This window comes from Bubalus bubalis, chromosome 22 (assembly GCF_019923935.1).
Source record: "Bubalus bubalis isolate 160015118507 breed Murrah chromosome 22, NDDB_SH_1, whole genome shotgun sequence".
NCBI classification, from domain to species: domain Eukaryota; kingdom Metazoa; phylum Chordata; class Mammalia; order Artiodactyla; family Bovidae; genus Bubalus; species Bubalus bubalis.
In genome coordinates, this window is record NC_059178.1 from 2,919,884 (window position 1) to 2,941,145 (window position 21,262).

The 21,262-nt window shown below is 38.2% G+C and overlaps 1 protein-coding gene across 1 annotated transcript in view; it reads right to left on the reverse strand.

Moving 5' to 3' along the window:
• Nucleotides 1–1,743: 1,743 nt before the first annotated feature.
• The window catches only part of LOC102398327 (glutamate decarboxylase 1-like), a 75,063-nt gene continuing 55,544 nt past the window's right edge, over nt 1,744–21,262 (reverse strand). The window contains exons 4-14 of the mRNA XM_045164015.1: nt 20,361–20,473; nt 19,921–20,036; nt 18,028–18,107; nt 15,463–15,517; nt 14,654–14,789; nt 13,792–13,852; nt 13,612–13,690; nt 10,371–10,520; nt 3,521–3,628; nt 2,636–2,725; nt 1,744–1,987 (exon numbers count right to left, since the gene is read on the reverse strand). Coding sequence (XP_045019950.1) covers nt 1,814–1,987; nt 2,636–2,725; nt 3,521–3,628; nt 10,371–10,520; nt 13,612–13,690; nt 13,792–13,852; nt 14,654–14,789; nt 15,463–15,517; nt 18,028–18,107; nt 19,921–20,036; nt 20,361–20,473 — 1,162 coding nt within the window. The 3' untranslated portion in view covers nt 1,744–1,813. The remainder of the gene's footprint in view (nt 1,988–2,635; nt 2,726–3,520; nt 3,629–10,370; nt 10,521–13,611; nt 13,691–13,791; nt 13,853–14,653; nt 14,790–15,462; nt 15,518–18,027; nt 18,108–19,920; nt 20,037–20,360; nt 20,474–21,262) is intronic.

The window sequence follows — 21,262 nt, forward strand, 5'->3', positions numbered from 1 at the left end:
GAGTGACTGAGCACACACATACACACCCAGATGTGCATCTAGATTACCAAAGCTACTTTTTAAAAGAAATTTTTAAGTTATTCTTAATAGGATGGTTCACAATACTGAGTGGAAGTTGCTAGATGGTAAGACTGTTTCAATATCCAATGAGCTGCAGAATTTAAGTCACAACAGTGCTCCTCAGAAATGGCTCATTCGTTTGAGAGTATACAGGTGTGGTTTAATGGGCTGCCTGTTACTCCTATATGGAGTTTAAATAACATATCAGCATAGCCACTATCACTACTTTATCAAGGAAGTGTCTTGCAAAGTTTTTTTTTTTACGTGAAAAGACATTCCATGTGAGAGTGAAGGTCAGAAAGATTTAATGTACATCTATTCTTGTATTTGTGAAAGGAAAACTAAAATGGGGACCTAGAGATAAGAAGCCTCACATGAGATTGGGAAAATCAACTCTGATATTTCTGTAAAAATATTTATTGAATTTGTTTCCACATCATGCTGGGGATTTGGATTAGGAAAAGAGCAGATATGTTTAGATGGACATTAAATATCATTGTTGTTGATCTTCAGAGACATTAAAAATGGCATTGCAGAAACAATTAATTCAATCACTGCATATAAGCTTGGTAGAAGCCACAATTCCTTCTAAATAAAAATGCAAGGATCAAAAGGCCAATCTGTCAGCCCTGTCATTCTCTTCTCTGACTCTCTGCTCCAAAATACAGAACACTTCTTCATCTGATTTATTGAAATAGAGGAACATATGTACTACTTTATTTTTTACAGAGACAGAATACTACCATATGATACTGAAAATTATTTGAACTTGGCAAGTCTCTATGCAATGAAATCAATCATGTAAATATATATTAACTTACCAAATTTTACAATGGAATTTCTTTCTTTATAAGAGGAGGGATTTCTGTCTTTTTAATTTACTGATGTATTTTAATGCACCAAGAAATATCCCTGATAGCTGTGGTGGTTATTCAGTTGCTCAGTCATGTCCGACTCTTTGTGACCCCATGGACTGCAGCACACTAGGCTTCCTGTCCTTCACCATCTCCTGGGCCATGCTCAAACTCATGTCCATTGGGTCGGTGATGCCAGCCAACCATCTCATCCTCTGTCGTCCTGTCCCCTTCTCCTCCCACCTTCAATCTTTCCCAGCATCAGAGTCTTTTCTAATGAGTCAGCTCTTTGCATCAGGTAGCCAAAGTATTGGAGCTTCAGTTTCAGCATCAGTCCTTCTAATGAATATTCAGGACTAATTTCCTTTAAGATGGACTGGTTGGATCTCCTTGCAGTCTAAGGGACTCTCAAGAATCTTCAACACCACAATTCAAAAGCATCAATTCTTTGGCAGTCAGCTTTCTTTATAGTCCAACTCTCACATCCATACATGACCACTGGAAAAACCATAGCTTTGACTAGATGGACATTTGTCAGCAAAGTAATGTCTGCTTTTTAATACGCCATCTAGATTTGTCATAGCTTTCCGTCCAAGGACAAGCGTCTTTTATTTTGATGGCTGCAGTCACCATCTGCAGTGATTTTGAAGCCCAAGACAGTTGTGACTTTCCATAAATTGTACTGAATTAGTGAAAACAACAAATACATAAACAAACTTGAATCTCTATATCTGTCTCCAGTGAACCCACTCCCCTGTCATCTTCTTACATAACAGGATAAAAAAGAATCAAACATTCTAAAGAGAGGATACCATTTATAATACCCCTTTCTTATTGTCTTCAGCAATAGATTTTTTAAGTTGGTTTTTACATTTGGTATTCAAGTTTATGCTGCAGTATCATAAATCTTTTCCAAGTCTTTGAATTTCATCAATAAGATAGTCGACATCTGTTTGTCTTGTGGCAGGATTAGAAAAGACCATTCGGAAAAAATTTACTTTGTCCCCACAGGGCTGGTAGCTGAGCATGACTGTACCTTCCACTATCATCTGAGCTTTAATCTTTGGAGCAATCTGTGTATAAACACAAATATCATTAAAAAGAAAGCTTACAAATAAATACTGTTCTACCTCCTAGATGACTACATGACTATCATTAGCTTGAGGTAAATTGCAGGCAATTTCAAACTGTCAGGGATAATTTTTAAGAAGCAGCTTACACAGAAAAAAAGCAGCCTGTTCTAAACACATGCTAGCCCATGATTCACAATTACCAAACTCATAAAATAATGCAAGTGTACTAGAATACATTAAAGAAGGTTGTATGACATTTTGTTTACATTTATATGTCAATCTAGACAGCCATCTTTGGGAGAGAGGTAAAATGAACTAGAGAAAGGAAAAGTAGGAATACCTTCTGATATTCTAACTTTCACTCTCTGAATTATTACAATACAACTTGAGCTTTTCAACAAGGTCACTGTTTTGCAGTGAAATATGGTTTCTTTGTAAATTCTACAGAGGAAAATTCTACCTGTTTAATGTCTTGCACAGCTCCTAAAACAACACTGCGCAGGTGACGTGAGACCACATAACACTCTGGGGTCACTATGGATACTATAGGGCAAAGTGGTGCTGAGACCTGGGGCATGCAGAGGGCATGCACACGTTACTTAATGCAGTATTAAAATCATAACCCCCATATCACACACACAGACTTACCTTTTGCAGTTCTTGATCTCTTTCAAAACTTTTTGGGATGTGTTTAAGTCTTGGTGGGAAATACCAGAAGCAGACATTGGTGAACTCAGGCTAAATCAAAAATTAACACTTTACAAGTATTCTTAAAGTTTCATCTACTTCTTTAGTAATTTTACGAGTATTCTTAAAGCCCTACCTAATTGCTTAATTATCCCAGAAGTATTTTAATTACCCATGCCATCAGCCTGCCAAGGGGCTGACTAGCCCTTGAAGAGGAAGATGGATATAATACTAGCGAAACTCTCAATTTTATCCTTAATATCTATAATTAATATCTATTATATATTATATATATTATATATATTATAATTAATATCTATAATTTAGTACCTTAGTAATAATTCACCAAGGATTATCAGGTAACTTAAAGACCACTTTTTCTTATGTCACCTACTCTCCAGAAACCCAACTGCATAGTCTTAACTTACAAGAAAAATGCTAGGAAAAATTAAATTTCTCTTGATTAAGTGCCATCAAAATCAGAAAAGCAATTATAACCAAATAGTTTTATCTTCATTTTTTTTTTAATTGAGAGCCTAGTGGGATATAGTCCATGGGATCACTAAGAGTCAGACATAATTAAGGATGCACAAAGGCAAGGCAACTATTAAATTAATCTATTAGGCCCTAGGCCTATAAAAAAAGAGAATTTAATGGAAAAGTTTTTAAGATCTAAATGTTTTGCAGCACTTAGATAAAATAAAATGTGTAGGATAATTATTGCATGTAACTTTTGAATTATCTCAAAGTGTTAGACAGGTAATAGATTCAAGAAAAAATACTCAGCAAAGACAGAATAGATACATTAAAGTACCACCAAAAAAAGCCCACTAATAGAGTCCTTACCTCTGCATCAAATACAAGCTTAAAGTTATCTTTTTTCTTTAAAACTTTATAGAAGTATTTTGCAAGTTCCATATATCTGTCGATCTGTATCTCAAAGCCATAGGTTCCCTGTAGTTTAAAAAAACATCAAACGCTTTATTCAAGTAAGTACCTTTAAATTAAACTAAAGAAGCTCTTGAAATGTATTAAATCCATTCAAATGTACTTACTTAAATAAATGTGATTATTATCTTACTAACAGTAGGTATCCTCTATTCTCACTGCATTTTATCTCTATCTTCTCAATCTGCTCTTACTCCCAACTGTCTGCGGAACTTGAGGCAAGTTACTTAGCCTTGTTACGCTTCTGTTGCCTAGATCTACAAATGTGTGATAAACACTTTGACATGAGTTTTTAAAATACTTTTACTTATTTGTTTGTTTTTGGCTGTGCTGTTCTCCCTGCTGGGAGGGCTTTTTCTTTAGCTGTGCTGACTCGGGCTGCTTTCTAGTTGTGGTGTGCAGACTTCTTTTGTGTAGAGCACGGGCTCCAGGGTGCGAGTGCTCGAGGGTGCATGTGCTCTAGGGTGCGTGTGCTCTAGGCTGCATGGCTCTCAGGTGTGTGGCCCTAGGGTGTGTGGTTCTAGTGTGCGTGTGCTCTAGGGTGCGTGTGCTCTAGGGTGCATGGCTCTCAGGTGTGTGGCCCTAGGGTGTGTGGTTCTAGTGTGTGTGTGCTCTAGGGTGCGTGTGCTCTAGCGTGTGTGTGCCCTAGGGTGCGTGGCTCTAGGGTGCGTGGGCTTTAGTAGCCATGGTCCCCGGGCTCTAGAGCGCAGGCCCAGCTGTTGTGGCTCACAGGCTCAGCTGCTCCACAGCATGCGGGATCTTTCCAGACCAGGGGTGGAACCCATGTCTCCTGCACTGGCAGGTGGATCCTTTACCACTCAGCCACCAGGGAAGCCCTTGACATCTAATTTTTTATGTCTAGTATGCAGAGCAGATTTTTAAAAAAAATTTTATACAATGCAGTGAGGAACAGAAGAAATATGACAAATAAAGCCCTTGGCATACTGGCTGGCATAGGATATCCTAAAACTAAGAGTTGTTGACCTTTAGCTGTAGCCCAGGTATGTAGGTCAGTGCTTTGCACTCTTGGTTTAATTCGCTCTTAGAGTGCTATAAAGTGGATGGCGAAGGCACGGAGAAACCCACCCATCTCTGTCTCTGTTCGCCTTCTTTCCCTTGGTGATTGCCACTTGTCTCATGGCTCTAAGCAATATGTAAAGGCTGATGACTCTCCCACTTATATTTCCACCTGAGACCTCATCTCTGAACCTCAGATTCATATGTTTGATTCCCTGTTAATATAACTAACATCTCAAAATGACATGCCCAGAACTGAACTCCTGACCTTTCTCCACAAACTTGTACTTCCCAGTGTTCCCAATCTCCATTCTATCCTTTAGTTGCTAAGGTCCAAACCATCAGCATCTTATCCTTGACTTTCTTCTTTTTTCACACCCACACCCAGTAGAATATTTTGGAAAATTCCACTGGATTTAACTTCAAAAGGTAATTAAATTCTAATATATCTTAACCTATTTGTTGCCACTATGCTGGCCCAATCACCCTCTCCTGCATTACTGACTTTGCTTTCTAATGATCTCTGCTTCTGTCTGTACATCCCAGATATTCTTTGCTGAGGGTACCCATTGCTGGTTACTTTAGGGGTATGCAATGCAGAGCCTCTACAACAATATGAGGTGGCACTTCAGCACCTTCTCAATACTTAGGCTTTTGTGACCAGGCAGACTACTGTCCTTGGGGCCGCAAAGAGTCAGACACAGCTGAGCGCGCACACATACCTGTGTGAACACATGTACCTGTGTGAACACATGTACCTGTGTGAAAGACACATACCTGTGTGAACACACGTACCTGTGTGAAAGACACATACCTGTGTGAACACACGTACCTGTGTGAATACACGTACCTGTGTGAAAGACACATACCTGTGTGAACACACATACCTGTGTGAAAGACAGTAGGAAGGAGGCAGGCAGACTGGGAAAGCTTTCAGACTGTGAATAAATATGGCTCTGTGTGTGTGTGTGTGTGTGTGTGTGTGTTAGTGGCTTAGTCGTGTCTGACTCTTTGTGACCCCAGGGACTGTGGCCCGCCAGGCTCCTCTGTCCCTGGGAGTCTCCAGACAAGAATGCTGCAGTGGGTTGCCATTCCGTTCTCCAGGAGATCTTCCCAACCCAGGGATTGAAGCCTGGTCTCTCACATTGCAGGCAAATTCTTTACCATCTGAGCTGCCAGGCAAGCCCAAATATGACTCTAAGTGAAGGAAAAAGATGGGCAAAGGTGGAGTAGATGCATCCTAGACTACAATGAAATCTAAGATGTAGGAAGGCCTTTAAGACCTCTTCACATCAGCTCAGCTATCAGGAACAGTCTCCTGTCTCTCAGGAGTGGTACCCCTTAGCCTCCCTGCCACTCACTGTCAGTCACTGATGGGAGAAAACCGGGAAGCCCAGCCTCAGGGCAAATGCAATCTGACTTTAGAAGAAGCAGATGGGGCTCTTGCACAATTAAGCTCGATAGCTTTCTCCTGGCCAAACAGAGTCATTTTATGAATATAAAACTAGTCCAACTTCTGTAGCAAATCCATCCAAAAAGAGAAGATTGTGCATTAGATTTGCTTTTGGACAATAATCAGTGTTTGTGGAATCTTATATTTCTATATGATTTTCTTATTACTTAGTTTTATAACCTACCACAGTATTTTATGGAATTAATTTTACTTTAAAGAAATATGAATTTCATTAAAAATGGATCCTCTTTTCTGTAATCAATGAAGTATTCATTCTGTAATTACAGCAAATGAGGAAAAAAATATAAATTTTTCACTTATATCTTTAGACTTTCTTCTTAATTCCCATCATCTTGTCAAGAGTATGGATGGAGACTCACCCAGCAAATGTTTAAATATTTAGTAGTTGTAGATCATGCAACAAACTTGCAAGTCAACTCCTCCCTTTCAAGCCTGCCATGGATATTTACCTGAACTTGCATTTTAACATATAAAAATGCTCTTAAATATGAAAATAATTTCCATTCTGCTGTATACTGGAATTTTGTTTCCCTACTCTCAGGAATGGCCTTGCTTACATAATATCTGTTTATACACCTTTTTTTGTAACATAGTTTCCATATGCAAAAGGTGATGAACCTGCTTTTTCATTACGACTCTAGATGAGTTTTAGCATTCCCATGGTGCTATGAATTATGTTAAGAAAGACAATATGGATTTGTGGAAAAATAGATTTTGAATTTGAGAGTCAGCTGTGCTCCTTAGATTGAATTCTCTTCATCCATCAGCAAGTTAATTTCTTTACCTATTTACCAGATATAACCAGCTCAACTGTTGGGACACGTAAGCTAAATTACATAAGTAAAGCTTTGTAGCCTAATCTATGTTCAACGTATGGTAAACCCATGACTACTGAAGATCTATACTATTGAATAGATTTTTTATTATTTCAATGCCTTATTGAAATAATTTAAGGTGAGTTATCAATATATATACACTATTCAAAGTGGGTTTTTTAATGCTTATTTCAAACAAGGTGATTATAAGGTTAGGAAAAAGCAGGTGATAAAAGATAAATTTGTAAGAGAAAATGCTGCCAATGTATTATAGATTACTAAAGAAGGATCTAGAGATCTCTTCAAGAAAATTAGAGATACCAAGGGAACATTTCATGCAAAGATGGGCTCGATAAAGGACAGAAATGATATGGACCTAACAGAAGCAGAAGATATTAAGAAGAGGTGGCAAGAATACACAGAAGAACTGTACAAAAAAGAGCTTCACGACCCAGATAATCACAATGGTGTGATCACTGACCTAGAGCCAGACATCCTGAAATGTGAAGTCAAGTGGGCCTTAGAAAGCATCACTACGAACAAAGCTAGTGGAGGTGATGGAATTCCAGTTGCTATTTCAAATCCTGAAAGATGATGCTGTGAAAGTGCTGCACGCAATATGCCAGCAAATTTGGAAAACTCAGCAGTGGCCACAGGACTGGAAAAGGTCAGTTTTCATTCCAATCCCAAAGAAAGGCAATGCCAAAGAATGCTCAAACTACCACACAATTGCACTCATCTCACATGCTAGTAAAGTAATGCTCAAAATTCTGCAAGCCAGGCTTCAGCAATACGTGAACTGTGAACTTCCTGATGTTCAAGCTGGTTTTAGAAAAGGCAGAGGAACCAGAGATCAAATTGCCAACATCCGCTGGATCATGGAAAAAGCAAGAGAGTTCCAGAAAAACATCTATTTCTGCTTTATCGACTATGCCAAAGCCTTTGACTATGTGGATCACAATGAACTGTGGAAATTCTGAAAGAGATGGGAATACCAGACCACCTGACCTGCCTCTTGAGAAACCTGTATGCAGGTCAGGAAGCAACAGTTAGAACTGGACATGGAACAACAGACTGGCTCCAAATAGGAAAAGGAGTACGTCAAGGCTGTATATTGTCACCCTGCTTATTTAACTTCTATGCAGAGTACATCATGAGAAACGCTGGACTGGAAGAAACACAAGCTGGAATCAAGATTGCTGGGAGAAATATCAACAACCTCAGATATGCAGAGGCACCACCCTTATGGCAGAAAGTGAAGAGGAACTCAAAAGCCTCTTGATGAAGGTGAAAGTGGAGAGTGAAAAAGTTGGCCTAAAGCTCAACATTCAGAAAACGAAGATCATGGCATCTGGTCCCATCACTTCATGGGAAATAGATGGGGAAACAGTGGAAACAGTGTCAGACTTTATTTTTTGGGGCTCCAAAATCACTGCAGATGGTGACTGCAGCCATGAAATTAAAAGACGCTTACTTCTTGGAAGGAAAGTTATGACCAACCTAGATAGCATATTCAAAAGCAGAGACATTACTTTGCCAACAAAGGTCCATCTAGTCAAGGCTATGGTTTTTCCAGTGGTCATGTATGGATGCGAGAGTTGGACTGTGAAGAAGGCTGAGCGCCGAAGAATTGATGCTTTTGAACTGTGGTGTTGGAGAAGACTCTTGAGAGTCCCTTGGACTGCAAGGAGATCCAACCAGTCCATCCTGAAGGAGATCAGCCCTGGGATTTCTTTGGAAGGAATGATGCTAAAGCTGAAACTCCAGTACTTTGGCCACCTCATGTGAAGAGTTGACTCATTGGAAAAGACTCTGATGCTGGGAGGGATTGGGGACAGGAGGAGAAGGGGACGACAGAGGATGAGATGGCTGGATGGTATCACTAACTTGATGGACATGAGTCTGAGTGAACTCCGGGATTTGGTGATGGACAGGGAGGCCTGGCGTGCTGCGATTCATGGGGTCACAAAGAGTCAGACACGACTGAGCGACTGAACTGAACTGAAAGAAGGATCATGAATTTGCCTCTGTGATTCATGTTACAGAACATGTTTTTCTATTTGTGTTTTGTACTAGGAATTCTATATCCACCAAATAAAAATCTAAGCAATTCTTCTGGAGAAGGATAACTACCTGTGATACACAGAAGAGTCCCCTTGAGATGCAGAGGGTGGGTGATGTGTTGTGGAGGATCAGGTTCCCACTGTGTTAAAGAAGCTGCTGGTTCATGTCAAAGCTTTCATCCTCAGAGGACCTACTGCCTATCTTCCTATAGAGGATTGGGAAGGAGGTGATAGAAATAGCTTCCTAAAAGGATTTCCATTATTTAAGCTAAAAATGATAAACAAGGAGCAGAGGGAGGGTGTAGCACATGTCCTGCTGTTGCCATCTTCGGAGAGGCTGTATCTGTTGTCCTTGACTCTGTGTGTGTGTGTGTGTGTGTGTGTGTGTATTAGTCACTCGGTTGTGTCCGACTCTTTGCGACCCATGGACTGTATCCTGCCAGGCTCCTCTGTCCATGGGATTCTCCAGGCAAGAATACTGGAGTGGAGTGCCATTTCTTTCTTCAGGGAATCTTTTCAATCCAGGCATCAAACCTGGGTCTCTTGCATCTCCTGCGTTAGCAGATGGATTTTCTACCAATGCACCACCTGGGAAGCCCCGACCTTGATTCTAAGGTAGATTGAATATTCAGGTAATTAATAAGTGTTCACATCTGGGAATCTATACTAACTTTAAGTGGCTTGACCTATTTCCAATTCCAATTAGAAAAAAAAAGTTTTTTTTTTTTAAGCCTGCAGGCAAATTTATATTCTTAACAGATTTTACTCCTACCATTTGATAGAATATACATTAATGGTAAAACAAGCTAAAATCTTCTCCACCTCAGTAGAATTTTGAGCTCAGAACGAAGCTTGCCTTTGCAGTTAGAGCAGTTTCCTCGACGGAAGTTTAACAAAAGGACCATAGGGCTCCTCCGGGGGCTCAAGGGTAAAGAACCCTCCTGCGAACATAGGAGACAGGGATTCAATCCCTGATCTGGGGGGATTCCACCTGCCGCGGAGCAAATAAGCCCGTGTGCCACGTCTACCACGCCTGTGCTCTGGAGCCTGCGAACTGCAGCTACCGGGCCCATGCGCCGCCAACGACCGAAGCCCCAAGCGCCCAGAGCCTGCGCTCTGCAACAAGAGAGGACACTGCACGGAGAAGCCCCGGAACTAGAGCATAGCCCCCCTTCTCCACAACTAAAGAAAAGCCTGCGCAGTGGTGAAGACCCAGCACAGCCAAACACAAATAAATAAAATTTTAAAAAGAGAAAAACTTAATAAAATAAAAGGACTATAATTTGGGGAAAGACATCCAAAGTAAGCTCTAAAATATGGAACTAGTTACATCGGGTATACAAGTACATAGGACCTAATAAAAGATGGTAAATTCCTACCTTTGCCTTCCACATTAACCAGAGCTTAAAGACATCAACATGTCGGCCGCATTGAATAGTTTTATCCCCGGTGTCAAAGTTAATATTGTAGACTTTATCAGGCTGGAAAAGGTATTCAGCCTGCATCTGGTTGCATGCTCCCAGAAGACCCTGAAAAAGGAACGATATATCTACCGTGTAAGCCATCCACATCTCAATAAGAAGCCACAACCACTTATTCATTTCAGTTCACTTAGCATTTCTACCTTACAGGCACATTTAAATAGATTTTTTGTTTATTTTATATAAAAATATGTTACTTTCTTAGGATTTTCATGGATTCAGTTGTTCTTTGGATTTAACTGGAACAGTAGATTACCAGTTGTCTATATTTCTTTAACTTTTCTTAAAAACCTTGAAGTTTTGCTGCTCTTTTGAAATTATGTGACCAGCCTGCACTGAAGTTAATTAGAATTGAGTGCCTCGTTCACTTTAAGCTTTCTCATGAATCAACAGTTTAGATGCCAGTCAAGCAAACTGCTCTGATGGCCACGGGAGGCAGAGAATAAAACAGCCCATTTATTTGATTTTGCCCTTTCCTAGCCATTTCCTCTTACATAAACGGTGTTGAAAACATTCCTCCTTGGTGTTGAAGAATGGAGAAATACTCCTTTTGAATGATTAAATAATACCCACTAGAGAAATGAAATGTTTTCCATCAACCAGTTGAAAAGAGGCTTTTCTCAAAAGATATGCATCGCCACAGCATAACAAAGGCTAAACCTGCGTGCACTGACTGGGTAGAGTTTAAATCTATACCAACTATAACCTTTTGAATATGAAGCAAATAAGAACGTATTTATCACGTGCCTATTATATGCTGGACACATCACAAATATACCATCTGAACCTCATGGAAGACTTAGGGCATAAGTGCTACTGTTACATCATTTTTATAGATTGAAGAGACAGAAACTTCACCACAGTAAGGAATTTTCAAGATCATATATCTATACAGTGCTAAGTTTGAGAGCTAACAAGAGGGTAGTTCGTCTGGGAGTCTGTGGCAATCCAATTTCCAAGGGAAGAAAACTCACACTCTTATTTAGGAGCGGCTTATGGGTCTAAGGGAAGGATCACAATTGGTGATAAGATTTGAAGTACCGGGGTGAAATAGAGAAGAAAGGATACCTTGCAAAGGAGAGTACTTTGTGTGTGTGTGTATATATATACACAATATACTACATACATATATATGTGTGTACTACATACACTGTTTTAAAATACTTTAGTCTCCAGTTCCTATCTAACAAAATATTAAAGTAGAAGAATACCAGAGTGGGTAGCCATTCTCTTCTCTAGGGGATCTTCCCAACCCAGGGACTGACCCATGGCTCCTGTGTCTCCTGCACTGCAGGCAGATTCTGAGATTCTTGACCGTCTGGCTCAGGAGAATTCCATGGACAGAGGAGCCTGGTGGGCTACAGTCCATGGGGTCACAAAGACTCGGACATGACTGAATGACGAATACGCTACACACTGCAGGGCCCAATTCACACATGAGAAATATTTTCCCTGTAGTTTACTTCAAACTTGGACTTTAATATTTTGTCAGGAACTAGAAACTAAAATGTTTTAAAACAGTGTAAACAATGTGAGTTTTAACTATAGTTTCTTAGATAAAGACTGTGTGTGTGCTCGGTTGAGTCTGACTCTTTGCAACCCCATGGACTATAGCCCACCAGGCTCCTGTGCCGATGAGATTTCCCAGGCAAGAATGCTGCAGTGGGTTGTCATTCCCTTTTCCAGGGATCCTCCTAAGCCAGGGAGTGAACCCACATATCTGGCATCTCCTGCATTGGCAGGTGGATGCTTTAGACTGTTGTGCCACCTGGGAAGCCTCTGAGGTAAAAATTAAGCACCTAAAATCTGTCATACTCTGTGCTGGGACTGTGGATTTGTAGTAAGGAAAAACTCTAGCCTTGTTGAGTTTACAGTCTGGGTTGTAGGAGGCTGAGCAGAGAAGGGCAGAGCTACTTCCACATACTCATTATGAGTGAAGAAATGAAGAAAGACTGCAGAAAATTTGTTTTTGAGCCCTAAACATAAAAGTACCAGAAATCTGCAAGTGGACTATAGACCTGACAGCAAAGTGGAGGGGTTGTTGCTATGCAGCCAACTGAGCAGAAGCTAAAGCAGAGCCAATGGTTCCAGCCTGAATTGCTGAGAACGCCTTGCGTTAGGAGAGAACAAAGATTGTCTTAGAGCTAGAGAAGAAGAGGTGTGTATTTAACACTCAACAGTAAGTGGGGAGTACCAGGTCAGGCAGTTTACAATGGGAAGACAAGCACTTTATTTTTAAATTCAAATCACTGGATTGCATGTAAGTAAGAGAAAAAGAAAACAAAGCTACAAATGATAGCCACGTGAAGTGTGTCTGCACCTCTGACAGCTAAGCAGAGACAGGGAATATTCAAATTGAACTTTGTAATTGTATCTCTTCTTGCAGGAGATCATGGGCTTATCTCCTTATGTAGCATTACATTTACTATTTGGCAGAGATAAAATACACAAACTAATAAGCAAAAAATAATTTCATACAACCCATAATTTTTTGCTTTTTATGCTAAATGTACATCACCGTTACTGATAGTTATCCCTACTTAAAACAAGTCTTATTTTGGCCTTAGTTGCTGAGGTAACAAATTGGTCAGCAGGCCAAATCTGACTCCAAAGAGACCTTACCTTTGTTCACGGTGTGTTTAGAAGGGAGGTCACGAGTGACCACATTTTCTATCATCTGTTCTATTTCTCACCACTGTCTATTGTCTTATCCCTGATCTCATCCACACATTAACTTACTACCTGTGGCCCTACGCCATTGGGTTTTGTGACACTTTAGTCACCCACTGCCAGTGTTAGCTGCTCAGTCACGTCTGCCTCTGAGACTCCATGGACTCTGCCCATGGGATTCTCCAGGAAAGAGTACTGGAGTGGGTTGCCATTTCCTTCTCCAGGGGATCTTCCTGACCCAGGGATCGAACCCGGGTCTCCCACATTGCAGGCAGATTCTTTACCATTTGAGCCACTAGGGAAGCCCAGTGGTTGCTAATTAAGGAGCAGCTTTCCTCTACAGGCCAAATGGTCCTGCACTACATGAATTCAATGAGGCCATAATGATTCTGGTTTTGAACATGCACAATGAACCTAGTCATGACCAAGGTCTCCATTACGTCACTACTCGAAAACAGAGATCACTTACTTTTTCCCGGGTCAGGAGAGCAGAGCACTGAAGGGGCACACCCATGAGTTTGTGGGGGTTCCAGGTCACGGAGTTGGCCCTAGGCGATAAAACAAGTCCTGTTAGTGCTCACGGGCTAAGGAGACAAACAGAAGCCCGAGGAGGCCCTTCCACTTGCATGAGCAGCGGCCCAGTTCTCACCTTTCAATGCCACTGAGTTTATAGGAATGCTTTCTGGACAACAGCAATCCACCTCCCCAAGCTGCTTATAATGGACACAAAGGATTTGTGTGTTTACATTAATGATTTCTTTTTACATAGCACTGACTGCTCTTTCCTATGTTATATTTATTTCAAAAGTTGATGAAGATTTAATTGCTATACTAGATAATTACAAACTTGGCTATAATTGTCTCACTTAAAAGAACCATGCATTTAAATTTTTCCTCCTATGAATTCTCATTATCTCTTCATGAGATAGTAAAGTTTTAGGTTTCTATTGATAATTAATGCAAAGAGACACCTTCTGTATAATTTCCAGAGACAGAATTTTTTAAAAGTTGGCATCAGATTTGGCAATACTACAGAAAAATTAAAATAGCTACCATATTATATAACTTTACATTTGTCCAACTCTAATCAAAGCCAAAGACATTTTTGCACAAAGTCATTGTACTAATAACATCAAAAGTTTTGACTTCCATAACAGCTATTAATTAAGAAATATATATTAGAGTAAGGGGCTAAGTTTCTTTGATTTAAAATCAGGTTTAACTGTTTCTTCAAATTGATCTTCTAAATTGTTGGTTGAATATTGATAGGCATTTAGACTTTTTAAAAAAAATATTGATACATACATAGCTCTTTCTATGGTAGTGCATTGTCTATTTTAAGGTAGTTTATGCAAATGAGACTATTTTTTCTTGATAGTTATTCATTATAAAAATTAGAGTTACAGAGAAATTTTGGTCTTGCTTGTAATGTCAGTTAAGAAATTATGAGGATTGTTCACAGGTAACATTTTTAAAAAAGGGAAATGATGAGCCAGACTCTAGGACATGACTTACATCCACATGCATCCAGAGTTTGTGTATCTCGCAAATATCTGCGACGTCATGGAGCGGGGCGAAGGCCCCGAACACGGCGCTGCCAGCTGTGGCCACACACAGAAAGGAGTCTGGGCCTGGGGAGGACAAAGGCTGCGTCATCTCACAGCTCAGGGAGCCCGTTGCTGCTGTTCAGTTACTAACTCACATTCAGATCTTTTGCAACCCCACCGACTATAGCCCGCCAGATTCCTCTTTCCATGGGATTTCCCAGACAAGAACACTGGAGTGGGTTGCCATTTCCTACTCCAGCCAGTCTTCTCAACTCAGGGGTTGAACCCATGTCTCCTGAACTGGCAGGCAGATTCTTTACTGCTGAGCGACCAGGGAAGCCCCTGACTAAGGACATTAGATAACTAATAACTTCAAATATTTAGAGGCACCTACAGTAATGGAAAAAGTAGCTTAACCATAAGATGAACAAATATCATTGCCTCTGAGTCTCATTTATTGTTATTTCTCTCTGAATTTATTTTCAGAAAATCATACCACAACAATTAAGATGACTAAACTCCTTTAGTAGTAAATAAACTACTTGATTTACTTTTGCTGATAATTTGTCTTTTGATATTTAACAGAAACAAAATGGTCAGGGAAATATTGCAATGTCATTTAATTATTTCACTTCAGCTTTAGAAGAAATTTCCTACATTTAGAGATTACTTTATTTCCTGTAGCAGTTCTTATCAGTTGCTTGCCACTAATGAAAGTCAGTAAAGAAAATAAAGATGCATTTGCAAGTTAAATATGGAACTTCAGAACTTACCTTTCTTTTAGCTTGTAATATATTTTTCTCTAACTCAGCTGGAATCATCTTTCCCCTTAAAAAGTCAAATACACATTGTTTTCTTATGAGTGAATAAACATATCGATTCTACCAGTTAGAAGAATTAATAATATTCAAGATTAAAAAATTAGTTTTTAGTGACTCCCAAAGGTATTTATAGGTGTGGAAAACAAGCAATAAGCAGTTCCCTAAAACCAAGATAAAATATCATGTTATTTGAATTAAAGGAAGCTGAGTTTACTATTCAATCATCTTAAAATCTGCATTATTTACATATCAGAAGATTCTGATTTTTCTAAGATACATAATGGTTTTCTTCCTTCCTTTTCTTTCTTCCTTTTTTTCTCTAATGATTAACCTTTAATTATAAAGACTTCTTAGGGCTTCCCTGATAGCTCAGTTGGTAAAGAACCCACCTGCAATGCAGGAGACCCCCGGTGGTTTGATTCCTGGGCCAGGAAGATCCCCTCGAGAAGGGATAAGCTACCCACTCCAATATTCTTGGGTTTCCCTTGTGGCTCAGCTGGTAAAAAATCCGCCTGCAATGTGGGAGACCTGGGTTCGATCCCTGGGTTGGGAAGATTCCCAGGAGAAGGGAACAGGTACCCACTCCAGTATTCTGGCCTGTATAGTCCATGGGGTCACAAAGAGTCGGACACGACTGAGTGACTTTCATTTTCATAAAGACTTCTTGGCATTAAGACATAAAAATCAAAGATACAAATTGTTGGGGGGAATGTGGCAAAAATTCAGGTGGTCTCACATTTTTCTTCACAGCAAATTTCTGGGACAAAAAAACAAAAGCCAGTATCTTTCTGCTCCACCCCGTTATCAGACTGAAACACCGTCTTCTTGGAAGCATTCCTCTTAAAGTCTGGAATCAAGTAAGAATGCTACCACCATCAACATTACAGCATCTTTTTTCTGAAGAAATATCTGCTATCTAGGGAGGTAATCATGATGATAATAGATAATAGATAGAAACGAAAATAAGAAAAATCCCTAATTCAAGTACATATGCTTGTACACCTGGAATGCCTAACATTGCTTATTGAAAAACTTTTGAAAACTATAAGAATGTTGAGCAATGGGAGGGTTACAATAGTAAATTAGGTTCCTATTTTTTTTAAAACTAATTGTTCTTAATAAACATAGAACATATCCTATTCATAGTAGTAAAAACAGATACAAAATATCTGGGAAAGAGATTCTCAGCAAATGTACAGGGTTTATATAAAGAAAACCAAACAACTTGAAATACATATGGAATGACAAACTTATAAAGCATATTTGCAAAATATTTTATATTCATATATTTTACATTTAAAAATATCTCAATATATAAATATTTTTACAAGCCAATAAATAATAAATTACCAATAAAAAATTGGCAAATGAAAATGAACAGACATATTGCAGTAACACACAGCTGGTTGGTCAGGATACTAGACATATATAGTTCCAAACAACTGAAGGTCATCTTCATTTATCAGAATTTTCAAGTACAGAAGTACTGATAATATTCAAGTTTCTCCCAAGTAGATAAGCATCAGTTAACTCAAAAATATTTGAAAGGCAAATGAAAATCTGTATGACATTTAAAGTGTAGACAATCTTTGAACCTGTAATTCAACTTCTAGGGATTCATGTGAGAAATATTCAAATACAGACACTCAAGTATACTTGTATAATTATATTCATTAAATCAGGCCTTCCCAGGTGCTGTGAGTGGTAAAGAATCCACCTGCCAATGCAGGAGACCCAAAAGACTCAGATTCGATCCCTGGGTCAGAAAGATCTCTTCGAGAGGAAATGGCAATCCACTCTAGTATTCTTGCCTGGAAAATTCCATGGACAGTGGAGCCTGGCAGGCTACAGTCCATGGGGTCACAGAGTCAGACACGACTGAGCACACACACATACACACACACACATTCATTTAATCCTTGTCTTTAAATACTTAAATCTAGGTGAAAACCTTTTAAATAAGATATGTGAAATTATATTTACAAAATGGAAAACTCCAAAGTAATTAAAAAAGAATAAGGAAAGTCTGTATAAATTCACAGGCTAAGGTTTCTAAGATATACTCTAAAGCCAAAAAAATTAACAAAATAAGTTGCAGATTGTAACACAGAACTTGAGATGTATACATATATTTAATATGCATCAAAATGATCTTCCAGAATATATGTATTTATAATATAGTTTATTCATTTCAAGAGAAATGGAAATATATTTTTACTCTGTAGATTTCTGATGCATCTGAATTTTTCATCTCCAGACATCATTATACTGCTACTTCAATATGCTGAAAACAAAGAAAAGTTATGCGACACTCACACGTGTATAGGACTATATCAGTTTAGGATACTGTATAGGATGACTTTGGTGTTTCTTTCATAATTACTTCCAGTTAAAATTATTGAAACTAATCTGGGAAAGTATTCTTGCTAAAAATTGGGATAATAGAAAAATGGGGTTTTAATCTTTATATGAAGCATAATGATAATAAAAATCTTGAGAATGTGTTGAGAAGCATACCTTTCATCACATTTTACTTCAATGACGTTTTCTGTTCCAATGCCAAGCGTTGCTGCAGCCTTTTTTATGGAATAATGACCCTTGGGCAAAAATGAAAACAGGAAAGGCATTAGTTTTCCTGCCTTAAATCATCACTTACACTAGTGCATTACTCAAATTAGGGCATATGTGCATACCTCTGACTGGATCTGTGCATATATAAATACATGTATACACACACACACAGAGAAGTGAGGTTCTCAAGGCATACTTCCAGACCCTTACCATGACGTTAGTTGAGATGAAGAAGCCTGTAGCACCTCTCTCTAGGAGGCACTGTCACTCAGACAACACTTTAAACACAGGACTGTGATTATTCTTATTCTAGTTTTCTGTATCCACATGAATCATGTCATTTGTAAATTTACTGACAATATCCTCCAGGTAAATCCTTGCATGTTATGGACAGCTTTAAGTCTTAAATTTCCAATTTTTTTTAAGAGAAGCCTAAAGAAAGGAATCAATTTTTCCTCTGCTTGTAGTTTTTAATTTTAACTTTGATATCAACTTTGATTTCTTGCCTTCTGGGTGACTACTATCTCATGGCATAGTTTGCATAATATAAACAGAATCAGTAAGATGGAAGTGACAGCTCAAAGATAAACTTTTCCTGGGTTATTTTTAGTTGCCTGGAAAAGACCACATATATGAGAGAAAAGGGAAATGTAAAACCCTTATGATGTTTTCATTTCAATGGAGAATATCAATACATAGATTAAATAGGAAATGATTTTTTTTAAAAAAATGACATTATGGGATTTCAGCTTATTTGCTCATAATATTGAAAAAGTATATGTCAAATGATAAAAATGACATTTATAAATAAGTATCTTTGATTGTATTGTTTTATAGTAAATTACATTAAGTATGCAGCAGTGGGATTTGCCTGGTGGCTCAGTGGTAAAGAATCCGCCTGCAATGCAGGAGACTCGGGTTCAATCGCTGGATCAGGAAGATCCCCTGGAGAAGGAAATGGCAACCCACTCCTGTATTCTTGCCTGGGAAATCCCATGGACAAAGGAGCCTGGCATGCTATTGTCCATGGGGTCACAAAAGAGTCAGACAAGACTTAGCCACCGAACCAAAACAACAATGCAGCAATGGTCCCAATTTGATAATATGTATTTATATAATGCTAATTTGAGTTTAGTAAAGAAAGGACATTGCAGACATAGGGACATTTTTAGAAAATCCAGTGTTTGTTTCCAAGTACTTTTAGGTACAATTCTCATGCTGGGACTTCAATTATATTTTAAGATTATAAATGTTACCATGGTGGAAAAGAAAAGTGGTCAGATTTATCAGAGGGATTAATTGATTTTTTAAAGAAGCTTTGATACTATACACAGATTTGGAACATGAAAGCTAAAGGAGACCTCAGTGGATCTATTGTCAATTTCATAAACATTTGGCTGAGGACATATAAAAACAAAGCTTTCTCTTCAACCAACTTCTTCAGGCCGAACTGGAAAAACAGAACATTAATCACTTTCTTGTTCTCTCCATGTAATGTTAAAAAGAAGCATTAAATATTTGAAATTTTTATGCTTTGATTTTTTTTTTTTTTGGTAAAGATAGCAGAATGTTTTATATTTACAATCATATCCTTTTTCTGTTAGTTTCTCCTATATTGAAAAAATTTTTTTCCTGAATTATTTGTATTGCTAATCTATATAGTCTGTATAGACTGGAAAGTTGTTTTTCTCCTTTCCAATATCAATATATAGATCCAAACACAGTTTACAGAGTGTTTTTACCGTAAAAGTGAAGCTAATATTCTCAATGTTTAAATTACTTTATCAGTATATCTTAGAAGATTCTTCAAGCTTAGAAAAATCTAGACTTGATACTTACTTGTTCAGAAACAAACAATACAACGCATGGAAGGACTGCCATGCCTCTTGCTTTTATCTCTGGATATTGTTTATAACGAGCTACTAATATACCATAGAGGTTTGATATACTCCCACCTATGGAAGAGAAATTGTGACTGTTAATCTAATTTCAAAAATCTGAAAATGTTGATTGAGACGATTTGAGAGTTTTCTGAAAGTAAAATGGTGCCAAATTACTGATGTCATTTTTAAAATACTCTTCCTTGAAAGTATTAAAGGAAATCACAAAGAACAAAATCCACAACTTTTAGATTTCAAAAAACTCTGTTTATGATTATAGCCAACACTATGGCTTATGAACATTCACATTAGTTCAATGACTCAAAAACAATCATATTAATTTAAATACATTTTTACTTTCTCCTATTATTTCTTTTCACTTATAAACCTTTTTCTTACCAGGTGAAAATATTCCATCTGCTTCTGTTTCTCTCCAGCCAATAATTTCACACATTTTCTTAAGAAGAACTGTTTCCATGACAGTAAATACTGGAGCTATTTCATAGGTAAACCTATAATATATGTATAGAAATTCCACTGTGAATTATATTACATGGAAGAGGATAAATAAAATCATGTTCTAGGTATTCACATCCGTTGATTAAAGAATAATTCAAACGTGTAGAACCATCTCTTAAATCCTTTCTCTCTGCGTTTTTCTACTATTTCTCTATTTAAACCAAAAATCTATACTTTCTTTGAACAGAGAATGATTGTTTCGCAGCAATAGGATTCCAAATAATGGAGTAAGATTTGTAAAATGATTTTTATGTAATAAAATGCATCACATTTTATATATCACAAACGATATAGGTTCGTTAAGGGTCTCCTACATTACAGGTGGATTCTTTACCAACTGAGCTATCAGAGAAGCTCCCCAAAGTGTTACTCTATGTGTGTTCAAATAAAGGGCTACAATCAAACAATGAAAACTAAAACTAGCAATAAACTGTGCAGCTTATTTTTCTTTGCATTTCACATTTATAAAACCCTGTGCACCATTAAGATCCCAGTGACAACTGAACAGGTAAAATAAACCACAGCTTTCCTACACAGTAAAGCAGTCACTTCTGGTAATGTTTAGTTCCTGGTTTTAAAGTTTAAATTTCTACCAGCTATCTCTTTTGATTGTAGTTAAATTATATTAACATCTGAGACAGACTGTTCCTTCCAGTTGCATGTCCAATCACTTCCCTATTCCTTTAAACTTGAAATACATTGCCCTAAAGTGAATTTTACTTCAAAACATCACAGCAGTGTGTCTCATTTCGTATAACTGCAAGTGTTGTTCTGACAAAGGT